The 14,336-nt window shown below is 33.4% G+C and overlaps 1 protein-coding gene across 1 annotated transcript in view; it reads right to left on the reverse strand.

The window, feature by feature from the left end:
• The window catches only part of LOC108360477 (tyrosine-protein phosphatase Lar-like), a gene marked incomplete at its 3' end in the record, with an annotated part of 113,605 nt that overhangs the window by 28,670 nt on the left and 70,599 nt on the right, over window positions 1-14,336 (reverse strand). The window contains exons 5-9 of the mRNA XM_017612756.1: window positions 9,374-9,610; window positions 9,071-9,217; window positions 8,848-8,981; window positions 8,163-8,304; window positions 6,028-6,051 (exon numbers count right to left, since the gene is read on the reverse strand). Of these exons, the coding sequence (XP_017468245.1) occupies window positions 6,028-6,051; window positions 8,163-8,304; window positions 8,848-8,981; window positions 9,071-9,217; window positions 9,374-9,610 (684 nt within the window). The remainder of the gene's footprint in view (window positions 1-6,027; window positions 6,052-8,162; window positions 8,305-8,847; window positions 8,982-9,070; window positions 9,218-9,373; window positions 9,611-14,336) is intronic.

Below are 14,336 nucleotides of genomic sequence, written 5' to 3' on the forward strand. Positions count from 1 at the left end.
GACCGCCACGTAGATAGTAAAATGATACACACACACACACACATGATCAGCAATACACGTTATCTTAGGTACATTTACCAGGGTGGTCCAATGCAGGTGAAAAAAGTCAAAAACTTCCTGTGTTTTATATGGGGGAAAAAATATTTTTTCGTAGAAATATTATAGAATTCTTGAAAGTCAATATTTTTAATTTTATGCATCTTTTGCGTTATTTTGGGTGACCTATAAAAATTTGTTAATATTAAAAATTAGCTAAATAAAAAACTTGGGTATTATTATTGTAAGTCTCCTGAAGAGAAATAGACTTTTTCGATCGAAAAATAATGGTTTCTATACTGATTCTATGAAAAGTGTTTTTTCTCCTTTGAGCGACCTCAAAATATTTTTGATTCCAAAAAAAAAAACAGCAGGGATATACTTTTTTCAGTATAGAATATCCCTATGGTGTGAGAGACCTGACTTTTTTTGGACCACCCTAATGTATATTTATGCAACGTATGTAAGCTGCTGCTGCTTTTGCTGGCTGCGATAGATATTGACATTGGCGAGCGATAAGGATAATTGTTGCAATAAAATGGTAAACCTAACGTCGGCCGACGCTCGTTTCCATATAAAATCGAATCTACAATGCATACACTATATACATATGTGTTTATGTGTGTATAGGAGAAAGACTGCTTGCATGTGTGTTTTTTGTTTGAAGCGCGCAGCTTGTACGTGCTACTCCTTGAATGCATATGTTGCCCGGTGCACTTTTAGTGCAAGGGTATTTATGTATTAGCCTTGCTGCCAGGCTGCTCGGTTGCTACAGCTGCTCAGCTCCCACAATCGCTTTGATTGCTACTCGGATCGTTTGTGTGTATTTTTTGTGCACTTCTATTTCTTTCTTTTCTTTGTAAATTACGCACATAAATGCTTTAAGATGCAAAAGTGTGTGCGTAAAAGTGTGAATGTGTGTGTTTACATTTACATTCATTAATACATACATACATATGTAACGGGTGATTTTTTTGAGGTTAGGATTTTCATGCATTAGTATTTGACAGATCACGTGGGATTTCAGACATGGTGTCAAAGAGAAAGATGCTCAGTATGCTTTGACATTTCATCATGAATAGACTTACTAACGAGCAACGCTTGCAAATCATTGAATTTTATTACCAAAATCAGTGTTCGGTTCGCTTTACGTCCGATTTATGGTCTACATAATCGACCAAGTGAGCAAACAATTAATGCGATTGTGACCAAGTTTCGCACTCAGTTTACTTTATTGGACATTAAACCAACCACACGAATGCGTACAGTGCGTACAGAAGAGAATATTGCGTCTGTTTCTGAGAGTGTTGCTGAAGACCGTGAAATGTCGATTCGTCGCCGTTCGCAGCAATTGGGTTTGCGAAACACATTTCGAACCGAACACTGATTTTGGTAATAAAATTCAATGATTTGCAAGCGTTGCTCGTTAGTAAGTCTATTCATGATGAAATGTCAAAGCATACTGAGCATCTTTCTCTTTGACACCATGTCTGAAATCCCACGTGATCTGTCAAATACTAATGCATGAAAATCCTAACCTCAAAAAAATCACCCGTTACATATATGCGCGTATTCATTGCTCTTATCCGCATAACAATGTAAAGTTTATGCTTTGTCTACGCCGCTGGCTGGCATCGATTGGGTTTATTGCTAATAATTCGTTGCACTGTGGGTAGATTTTATGCAGATTCTACTTATTCATCAAACTAAAGAAACTATTTTGACCTAAAAATTATGTAGGTATCTATGTTTTGCTGTGTAACTAATCTAACGATAGCCGATAAAGTAAATTTCTTTTTAAATTTTTTGTATGCGTGTACTGGTGAATTTTTGATAAGGGACATCTAATGTAAAGAAAATGACAACGAAAACTATATCGTTACCTACTTATTCGATAGAAAATTTGTTAAATAATATAAAAATTACATCTATATCGATAAATATGTTGATAGCTAATCGTTTATGATAACTTATACATATATATCGGCGTATAATGTACATATACTGATAATTTGTCGTCTAGAGGCAATTGGAGAAGCTTTTTGGTCTCGGCCCAAACCGAGAAGTGGTTGTAGTGGCAAATAAGAAGAAGAATAAGATATTGGTACTAATTTCATATCGAGCCCTAAAAAAATTTTCTTTTTGATGCAGAAATGTTCCTTGAGCATCTAGATACATCAAAAAGAGAATTAAAAAAAATTTCGCTTACGTTATATTGGCGGTTAGGGCTCGATTTACAGCGTAGCGACGAATAACTGTTGCCCAGGTTTTTTTGAGAAATAAAAAGGTTCTTTGTTGGTACAATCGTGCCTTTATTTAGTTTGAAAGTACACCATTTAGGAACAATTTTACCGTTGTCAAATAATCAAGAAATCAGTCGTTATTTGTATTCACATTTCGACGTATTTTTTGGTATGGATAACTTGTCCAATAGCCTCACTCCTTTGTGACGGGGCAGGCAAAAGATACAAAAGGGTGGTCAAAGTAACGTAACTGCAGTTGATTACGCCAGATAGACAGATAATATTTCTTTTTAAAATGTCAGATCGAAGAGCTCGGAGGAAAATGATTATTGTTATGGAAAACATAGTTTTGTCTCGAACTGCTAGAAGATCGTTTTTTCATAGCCAAATTTGCTTAATGTGAGTCCAGAAGTTCGTATCGAAGAGAAAGATAATCCTCTTAATTTCTTTAATACATACATACATTCATCTACTTTTAGGTAAAGTTTTTCCGCAAATAAGGTACAACTTGAGAACAATTTTCCATTTTTGGTGCAATATCAGCTGTAAAAGGGGCCCAGAAACCAACAGCTGATTGCTATTTTTTCAAAATAAACATACCTCAAAGTCAAGTCAAAACTAAACATATCCAGCAGGATTGCATGAAAACATTCATTCAATTAGCACTCAATTAAGCACTAATCGAACAGTTAAGAATTAAAATTTTGTATGATAAATCGAGCTTAATCGAGAAAGCTTGGCTAATTGCTCGATTAGCGGCCTGTTTGAAGATACTTTTAAGAAATGACTAGTTTAATTTTCAATAATAAAAACATTTCAATTTGCCTTCAAGAGTTATTACTATTTAAAAAGCCAGGGATCGAAAATAACCATCATTTTGACATTTTCTGGTAGCAAAATTTATATTTAAAGAATTTTTGTTTTTAAGGCTTTAAATTTTTAAAATTTTTCGGTCAAATTTGACCGCAATTTTGTGATTTTTATACTTTAAATAAAACAAATAATCGTCATTTCGGATTTTAATATTTTCGATCATGCAGAAAAAAATATATCTGAAAATAATAGATATGCTTGAATAAAAACAAATACGAAATACCCTTTAATTTTATACATATATTCAGAAATTTAATTGAGCTTCAGGCCGTTTTTAATGGAAATTTTTGTGGAAAAAAATTCAAATTTAAAATCATAAAACAACGGTTAAATTTGATCGTCAAGTGTTATTACCGAAAAAATCATTATTTTGATTTTTGCTGGTACAAAAATTTATATTTAAAGAATTTTTGTTTATAAATATTGATTTATTGATTTTTTTCGATCAAGAGTAATCGTTATATCTGGCCTTTTTCAGTAACCGTAATTTTTTGATTTTTATTTTTTCAATAAAAAAATATTCATTTTGGATTTAAATTTTTTCGAACATGCAGAAAAAAATATATCTGAAAATAATAGATATGATTGAATAAAAAAAATTCAAAATAACTATTATTTTTTATATTCAACAATTTTATTAAGTTTCAGGTCGCTTTTAATGAAAATTTTTGGGGAAAAAAATTTAAAATAAAAATCTAAAATAACGGTAAAATTTGATCGTCAAGCGTTACTACCGAATAAAACCATTATTGTTGTTGAATTTTCGTTTTTGAATATTTATGTCTTGATTTTTTTTCGACCAAGAATAGTCGTTATATTTGGGTTTTTTTTTGGTAAAATGTGACCGAAGTTTTGTGGTTTTTATTCTTTCAATAAAAAAATAATCCTCATTTTGGATTTTAGTTTTTTCGATCATGCAGAAAAAAATATATCTGAAAATAATAGATATGATTGAAAAAAAAAAATCAAAATAACTATTATTTTTTATATTCAATAATTTTACGGAGTTTCAGGCCATTTTTAATGAACATTTTTGTGGAAAAAAATTAAAATAAATATATATTTTTTTTTAAATTGGATTTACATGTTTTTGTTACAGATTCGGCCTCTGAGGATACAAATACGTAAATTTTATTTGAAGCTTTTTTCTCGAAAGCGCCTTTTTCAATCTCTAAAAATTCAAAACGATTATTTTTGCTATAAAAAAAAGTATAAAATTCTAAATAACGATTATTAAGAAAAAAATAAAAAAAAAAACATTATTCTTGATCAAAAAACATAAATAATAATATAGCGATTAATTTTGATCGGAAAAATAGATAAACATCTTTCACGGTTAAATTATGATTTTTTTTACAAACCGTTAACATGTCCTAACAATAATACATTTTCAAATACTTGCTAAAATCAACAATTTTGAACTCTGTGGATAAGAATTCCTTTACAGCACCACTGTAAATTCACTAGGCTTGCTGCATGCTATCGGTTCCGGTCAAATTCGCCACTCCAAATGTACGCACTAAAATACTTTTGGTGCTGCAAAATTTTAAATAGCCACTTTTATGCGCTCGCGCCAGCATGTCGGCAATATATTTCTACACAGCGCGGATGAGAGTGTGTACATAGAGTGTTTCTGAAAAGTGTTTTTTTTTTTTTTTTGCGAATTTTTCAAATTTGCTCGCAAAAAATTTTTTTTCTTCCGCCGTTGATTTGCAGCTGCTGCTCTCTTTTGTAATTCCACAATGACATGCGCCAATAAAACAACAAATAAACGGACAAGGGACGGTGGGGGGCGGTGTGCTGGTTAAAATTTGTTTGGTCGTCATGAATGCGGTGCGGTGCAGCAGCTGCAAGTGCTGGACGCCGCGGCATGCTGATAGCGCTGGGGCACCTAAGAGTATGCTGCATGAAAAAAAAAAAACAAAAAACAAAGGAGCATACTACAAATCGTAGAGTTGCTTTTTTATAGTGCAGAAGTTTTACTATTTTTTTTATTTGAGTTTGCTTTGGATTTTTAAAATTTTTATGCTCAACATGATTTTTTCGATTTTGTGTTTCTTCTTTTTTTTGTATCAAAAAACAGTTGTTAAACTTTACGTTTACCTTTCCGCCTGGCAGGTGTGGAAAACTTTCGCACATATGCATACCGGAACGTATGCGCCTGTTTGTTCGAGCAGCAAAAGGTGAGTGAGCATGAAAATGCAGTGTGCACACAGTCGCTTGTGTGTGTTTGTGTGTGTGTGCCTGTTTTTTGCAGTCGTAACGCCTGCAATTCAATTGTTATTGAAATTGTTTAACGTTTATACATTTTTATCTACATTTCTTTGTTGTAATTGTGGCGCTTTATAGCCCTCTCTTCGCATTCAATTCCCTTTCTGTTTTTTTTTTTTTTTTAGTTTCTTTTCATTACCTTGCTTCCTGCCATGAAAATTTCAACTTAAATTGCGCAATTGATATCGTTGAACGTTTCACGTTATTGCAAGCTTTTTGGGGTAATGTCTGCAAGCGCGCACAATCATACACACCATACACAACAGATCCACTCATACGATAATCACACGTGATACATACAAATATACGAACATACACATACAACTGCCTAGGAAACTACGCCGGATATGTACTCTCAATTTATTTCAATTTCAACGCCAATTGCGTGAGGTTTGTATGAATCAGGCGAGTCATTACTTTAAAACACTAACTCTTGATAAACTAAAGCACTTAAGGCTTTAACGAGCTTTCGTGCATTCCAATTTAAGTCAACATAAAAGTGCAAAAAGCAACAAACTAAAGTGTAACTGGTTCTTATTTAAATGCATGAAAATGTTTTTTTTTTTTGTTTTTTGTTGTGGTTAGTATGGAAAATAGCACTTACTTGCACCTCCGAATGTGAAATCGCCTATGATTTTCAGTTTTATTTTAGATATCATATAATTTGAGTTGTTGTTGTTGTTGTTGTTAGTCCATGATAGCGAGCGATGAATGAAGAAAACACAAACAAAATGGGAACAGAGAAACAAGAGAAAATTGATTTGAGTAGCTAGAATACGAAAAAAATGCCAAAGCTTTCAAAACTTTAAACGAAACTTTCCAGAAATCAAACGAAAAAAAGTTGCATAAAACACGAATTGAACCACAAACAAAAACGACAAAAATTAAAAAAAAAAACAAAAAAAAAATATATATATATAAAATTGTTAGAAAAATCCTTTGAAAGACAGCATGTTATAAAAGTTATAAAATAGAGAAGAGAAGAAGAAGAAACAAATGCAATCATTAATACCATTTCAAAGCAAATCGGGTCAATAAATGAAGGAGCTTTTAAGCTCTTTCAAAAAATACATACAATGTACATATAATAAATTCTATGTGTATGAGTAATGTTTATATACAAATGATCGTTGACAGCTAATCGCTTCCGCAATACTTGTGCTGCAACACATTCAAACTTTCGAGGTACACCAAAAAGTTTTTGCAAAAATTGACGGATAAGTTTTGTAAATACAAAGCTAATTAAAATATGTGTTTTTCGTGGTAAATTATGAAAACCTGTTCGGAAACGAAGCATCTTTATTCGCCATTTCTGCTATTTTTAAAACAACTACCTTGAAGTTTTAGAAAACTTGCATAAATCAATTTTTGAATATAAAGCTATTAAAAGCGTACCTGTGTAAACTACTCTTTAAAATATGCAATTTTCGTAAATAAATATTGAAATTTTTTTGGAAAAGTCGTTTGAAAACGAACTATTGGTGGTACCTTCTGTCATTGTTGCTCTATATTTTTGCTTTTGAAAAAGTTTTGGAAATTCTAATATGTACTTTCAAAGGCAACTATTTGAAGCTTTTTTGGAAAGCTCTTTGGTAACGTACCGTTGTGATCATTTTCTGTTATTTTTGCACTAACTGCAGCTTTTAAGTATATTCTTTCACTGCTTTCTTTTTCAGCAGTTTATTTCGATCATATATTTTTGGTTATTCCGGTTTTTTTTTAAATTTAACAGGTGATATTGAAGCTTTTGGCACAAAACCTTCTTTAGAAACGAATCGCAAGCTTGAGCTTTCGCTCCCGTTTACTTATATTATTTAAAGCTCTAAAACTATTGCTTAAGCTCTTCTAACAATCTATGTATATTCGTACATATTTTGACGGAAACCAACTTGCTGTACAAGCTTATTTTGGTAATAAATTTTCTCCTGCCTCTACACTGCTTTGAAGCTTTTGTAAGCATTCTTCTTAAGTAAAAGAAAATATTGTAAATAATTTAATCCCAGGCTTCACTGCATTGAAACACGTTTTAAAGATTTTCCGACATTTTCATCTAATTTGCTGTAGTGAAAGTTTAAGTGCAAAAGCTTTTTTAGAAACGCATCAGTTGCCGCATATTTGCTCATTTTTGGTGCTGCTTGGAAGCTTTTGCGAATATATTTACATAGTTTTTATGCATAAGCTTAGTGTTGTACTCACAAGCTTTCGTGCTTTTAAAGCTCTTGTTAAAGATCTACAAAAATTTTTATATAATTTGATCCTAAATAAAATTGTAGCTGCATATTTGTGTCTAACCTTAAGGATTTTAAGAGCAAACACACATTCGTAAGTTGTGCTTTTCTACTGTCTAAACGGAATTAGTATATTCTTTTGGGCGTTAAATTATTTCCGGTTAATTTTGTTATGTTAAAAGCTCTGTTATGTCTAATAAAAATCTTTTTTTATTCCAAACTTTCGATAGAACACATATCTTTCAAAAGCTTGCAAGAAGCTTAAAGCTCTGACAAAAGTTTATGCGAGCTTTCAGCTGCTTCATCAAATTTTGCCTTTTAATTGTTTCTCAGATAAGCTGAAGTGTAATAATGATGCTTACATACGCATGATATACCATGGAACTTCTTAATACGAGCCAGTGTTCTGAAGTATTTTCTTTTCACCAATGGTTTTTTGTATCTTACTTAAAATATGACTAGTAGATATTAATTTTTATAAAATCAATAAAATTCCACTTACTTGTCTCACCAGTGGTACAAGTCTCTGGTTTCGATGGCGGTCCACGTCCAATCGTATTTACCGCTATCACATAGAATTCATATTCAGTGTATGGGCTTAAAGCGCGCACAACGTAGAACATTGTAATGATGCCGCTGATTTCGCTAAAAGCCTGTGAAAAATTGAAGTTGAAAACATAGGTTGGAATATTAGGCTTAAAATTTTAATGAGCGAGAAAAAAAGCTCACAAGAGAATGAAGGGAACGAATTTTATATTTTGTTTTGCTCAGGGTATTATAGTAAATTTATTATTTTTTATTACGGTTTTTACCAAAAGTAGAAACCAAAACACAAAAGCCAGGTTTGAAACTTTGCTTGTATATATGTGAAAGCTTTTCTATAAAAATCTTCTTAAAATAAGAATTATATATTCAGAACAGAGTAAAATTTTGTTTAGTTGAAAGCTTTCACTAGAAGCATGTGAAAGCTTAAAATGAAACTTTATTTTGAACTTTATATGTGAAAGCTTTTTTAACAAGATTATATTTAGCTAAGAATTATATATGTATTCAGGTACAGGTTTAGTACAATTTCCAATTCGGGTGCAAACTTTCATTGAAAGCACTTGAAAGCTGTATTTGTAATTAAGCTTTAAAAAAAGTTAAGGTTAAGAAAGAATTAGTTTTTTTTTTGCAAACTAAAACTAAAACCCCACCTGGTTTGCATTTTTCGGTTTGTACTGTATCACATAGTATTGCAAATCTTCGGGGCCTTTGTATGACCACTCCAAACGCACTGAAGTGGCGGTCACTTCAGAGATTTGCACGTCCGTAGGAGCAGCTGGAAGTGCTGTTTGAGAAAAAACGGGAAAAGAAAGTAACACAGAAATGTTAGTTAAAAAGAAAGAAATGTTAATACAAGAAGAAGCCAACACTTACATTGAACTTTCACCATCGCCGTTGCTTCGATTTGCCCCAAAGACGAGGCCGCTATGCAGGTGAAATTAGCGCTCTGTTGAATATTCGTCAACTGAAGTATATTACGGCCGATTGGTATATCATTTTCGGGAGTCAAATCTTGCGCACCTGTGGGACGCAATAAAATTTTTAAATATTTTGATTTGATAGACAAACTTAATAAAAATATGAATTATGACAAAAATTCAAAAAAAAACCTTATTAAGAATAAATATTTTATTTGTTATTTTTTGCGATATATATATTTCTTCTAGCACTCCTCACCTTTCATCCATTTTACATGCGGCATGGGCGAGCCCACTGCAATGCATGATAAATTCAAATTTGCACCCAGCATCACTTCGTTGATGGGCTCTGGTGGGCGTGAAAATGTGGGCGGTACACGTCGTACTTTCACATATAAATTCGTTGCTTTCGAATGCTCGGTGCCAACCGAATTCTCAGCGACACACTCGTATTTGCCTTGATCCTCTTCGCGACTATTTTCGATTTGTAGGCCACCTGCAAGGAGAAAAAGTGAAAAACAAATTAGAAGATTTATAAATTTTGAACTTTCCTATGATTTTTTTGCGAAAATATTATCCAGATGTACACACGCTTCCTATACACTGCGATTCAATCGATAAGTGGACACAAGTCCTTGGAATACAGTTTAAATGAACTCACGATAAAAGCTTTGCAAAGTTCCATGTAAAAAATATACCTCTGAGCGCCTGGGGTTTCGATGTGAAGAGGCTCGAAATGGGCGGGTGGTGCGTCCAAAAATGAGTGTGTGGCGTAGAGGTGGGGGCTTTCTCAACTGACCTCCAAATCGAATACCCAATTTGGCCAGTACTTTTCAGGCGGAGAATTTTGCTATCAAAGAAGCAAAATAATTTCAAATCTTAGCTAGCTAGGATCAGTATTTCTATTTTATGGTATAGCCGGGCGGCGATTAAAACACTTGGCTCTGTAAGTATTACTTCCAGCATAATAAAACAATGCAGAGATTACGCTGTGGCTTCAGCTGACAAGCATGTCGTAGAAGAAAACTTAGAGCAAGTTACAACTCCTAGAGGATTAGGAGCGTAACAGGTACACTGAGGGATGATTTTGCAGGCTGCGAGTTCACGTGAACTACCTAATAATTAGCTGAGATAACTTCTGTCCTTACAGCGATAGGGCGCCAAGAAACCACTGTACCTGATACGGTTGCTAGACGGAGGCAATCATATCTGAGAACGCTGTAACGCCAGTGGTTACGAACATAAACTCTCTTCCCCCCTAAAGCCATTGGTTTTCATTTCGACTTTAGGGCTAGAAAAAGTCTTGTGATAAGTTCGAGGACAGTTTAGACCCAACGTCGCAGTGTAGTAACTATAAATGTGATAGTGGCTCTCGTCAACTGCCATCGCTTAATAGACTTCTGTAAAATTTGCAGCAAGCAGAGTCATTTATTTTGTGTTTAACAGCCATTGAAAACAGACCACTTCGTGAATTTTAACTAAAATAAAAAGAGAATTTCGTGTGCTGAATAAGAAATACTAAGCGGAAAAAGTATATTACCGAAACCAAGCAAAGGCTTGATAAATGCTTAAAAATTGGTTAATTTGTCAGATCCCCCAAAAGAGGTTGTCACACCCAGGGCCGGCGAAACGCCCTGTGGCCGGGTGGGTAGCTCTGCTGGCGGCAAGAGTATAGAGGTAAAGAAAATAGGTTGCTGATATAATTGAGAAGGTTAACAGATACAGATTGCGTTAGAAAGAGTTTTTGTTTCGCGTATAACACATGGCAAAACTGATTTGGTTTCCTAAAATGTAAAAGCTGTTTTTGATAGACTTTTTTGGGCTGATTGCGAATCTGTAAGTATAAAGTTTCCATCAGCTTTAGATTTTGAAAAAAACTTGGCCAAAGTATAAAAAATGTCAATATTTGAGAAGCTCTAGCAAACAAACAAAACCTTCCACTTGGGCTTAAATTAAAGCTAGAACTCTCGGCTACTATCCCTGAGAATACCATTCATCCACCTTGACTTTATGGGCACTAATAGTCATTTATTGGATCCAGATATGGTATTTTCAGAGGTTTTTGTCAAAAGTTCAAGCCTTAATTTAAGCCCAAGTGGAAGATTCTACCACTTTTTGTTTAATTGCGGTAGGTACTCAAACTTCGCCAAAGCCAGTTTTTGCTATTAAAACAAATGACTATAAGTGACCATCAAGTCAAGGTGCACGAATGGATTTGCCAGAGATAGTTGTCAAGAGTTCTTGCTTTAATTTAAGCCCAAGTGGAAGGTTCTATCACCTTTTGGTTTCTTGCTAGAGCTTCTCAAATATTGCAAAAAACCAGATTTTTTGATACTTTCACCACGTTTTCTCCTAATAATCAAATTTCGAAAAAATTTTATTTCTGCAGTGAAAACACGGCCATTCGTTTTGAATTTCGAGAAATGAAGTCGTTCATGAGTTCATGGCTAAAAATGCAATATTGCTAGATGGTTGAGCCGCTTTTGATGCATTGCCGAGCGCAAATAATTTTTCACCCTAGGCAAAACAGAAAAGGTCCTCTCGTTAGACCATGACGACCCTGGAATCTAATCTAATGAAGCGTACATACTCACGAGCAAGTCCCACACACAATTCGTTTTAACGCGAAAATGCCTGTACGCCTCATTATGCACAGCGATATATCTTTATCGATATTGAGTCTGCATTCGTCAAAATAATCACCATTATAAAACTTTACATTTTCTTCAAATCTACTGTCTCACCCAGAATGAACTTTTTTCAAGTTTTATAAAACGTTGCCGATTCAATTTCAAATTTACTTGTCAGGGAACAAATAACTTCGTCAAAAATACTCTTTCAATTTTCAAGAAATGCTAAGGCATCACGCGCACCTATCACCCTAGCGAGACGTCTTGCACAGGAGAACTAAATGCGCTCAAAATATTCTTTCGTCCGGAAAGTAGCTCTAACAAAGCCGGCGATGCTTTAGCGTTCCCGTGGGGCGATTGTGTTCGTCTTTTAACCTGCTGATCCAATAGAAATTAGGCGCCGCTGCTGACCTCCCCCCACAAATGATAGACGGAGGACCAGTATATCGGATATTAGCTATGTGTCTTTCGCGCACGTTTTCCTGTGTCCGTGGAGAAGTGGATGCCTATCCTAGATAAATTTGTCACATGTTACACCCCATTCTGGTCGTATTCACGCTGATAGTTTCACTTATCTACCATTTGCCGAAACTGTCTGCCTTTAAACCTTTCCCACCAGATACGAATATAATAAACGGACTGGAATGTTTTTTATTATTCATTTAACCATTTTGTAATACCAAAGATTTTTTATTTATCCTAAATTGCATTTTCAGGGGTTTTTGGCCGACCTATAAAATGTATTTACTACGAAAAAATAGTAAAATAAAAAATTGGGAATTTATTCCGCTATCCCGGAATTGAGAATTTTCTCAGCTAATTTTACGTACTTCAAAAGCCAAGAGATAAAGCAACAAAAACTAAGTTTAAAAAGAAAATTGTCTTATAAACCGTCCTCGCAAATCATTAGCTTCGAAAATGTGACACCCAATAAAATGCATTCAGCAATGTACATTACGCACCATTAAAGGCTAATCAAAATTCTCGTAAAAATTGTCGCAGAGCAGGGGTTGTTTGAAACAAATATATGTATGTATACACACATGTATTTATGTAAGCGAATAAGAAGAGTGTGGTAGATATAGCTTGCAAAAATTTATGGCTATTCCAGTTGGCTTCCTCCTGCACACTCGACAACTCTGCAAGTCCTGCTGTTCGTTTTGCCCAGCCTTTGCGCCCGTCAGAAAAAATAATAATAAATAACAAATTTTTATGTCTTAATATTGACTTGAAAGCGAGTCATAAATACGCTAAAGAGACAGAGAGTGAAAAACACTGGTATTAAATTCTTTTAATGGCAACAACAACAGCGGCGGGGACACATTATTTTTATGATCTGAAAGTGCGAAGGACAAGATATTTGCACTTCTTTCTTAATTCCCCTAGGTATAGGAATTTCAAATGTACTGGAATGTCAGTGTGTGTGTGTGTGTGTGTGGGGAGGGGGGTGGGTGGGTGGTTCTATGGCTGTCAATAGGTAAGCGTGAATGACTTTTAATGACATAATATTTATGGCATAGTCATTATTTTATTAATGCAATAACTTATAGCTAATATAACTAAACCTAAAGGCACACATACACAAATATACATTAGGGTGCATACATACAAAAAAAAAAACAGGTTATGTTTTCCTAACGGAATTATAAAAATTCGTATATTCTAAGACTTGCGCTAAAAAAGTTCGGAAAAATATTAGGCCTTAACTGAGCTGGACCGAATTGAAGTCTTACAAAAATCAAGTTTTTTTATACATACACAAAATTAGTTTTAAAAAATATATTTTTTTTTTTAAATCAGCTCAGGCGAGAAAAGATTAGGTCTGCATAAAAATTAAAAAAAAAAAAAAATTCGACGGAATCAAAAAATTAGACTTTCATAAGTAGTTTATTTTTCATGAAATATTTTAGGGACCGTCTTTTAATATAACACATTTTATGAGGGATCGTAACGGTTACAACTTTTAATTAAAAAAATTGCTCTTTAACGATTATTTTTGGACTTTTATTTAATTACTCCTTAAATAACCGTTATTCCTTCATTCATTTTATAAATCCAAAATAACAATCATTTTTGATTTTTATCTATATATTATATGTCCTAGATAACAGTTATTTAAGACTTTTATTTATAAGAGTCATTTATTTTTTAAATCATACTTATAAAAGTCATTTGTATAAGTCGTAGTAAACTTTCGTTTCCCAAAACCTTCTTAACTGCGAAAAATGTTAATGACTTTTATACGAATGATTAAAAAAATAAAAGTCGGTGACTGATTTATACATATTGATGACATTTAAAAGTAAAAGTCATTGACTGATTTTCATCCATGACTTTTATAAGTAAAAGTTTTCAATAATTGTTATCTAAGACATATAATATAAAAAGCAAAAATAATTTTAATTTTTTTTTAATTTTGCATACAAATTGCAAATAAAAATTATTTTCAAATTTGAGCCTCGATGAAAAAAGAAATCGAATTTTTCTATGACAGGTTTCATCAATAACTAAGTATTATGTTCGGCGCCTGCATTTTATACTGCCGGTGAAAAAACTGCAACTTTTTTGTGAGACACCCTAATGCACGTATAT

This window comes from Rhagoletis zephyria, unplaced genomic scaffold (genome assembly GCF_001687245.7).
Source record: "Rhagoletis zephyria isolate East Lansing unplaced genomic scaffold, Rhagoletis_zephyria_1.1 Rzeph_scaffold_00579, whole genome shotgun sequence".
In the NCBI taxonomy this organism is placed as follows: Eukaryota; Metazoa; Arthropoda; class Insecta; order Diptera; family Tephritidae; genus Rhagoletis; species Rhagoletis zephyria.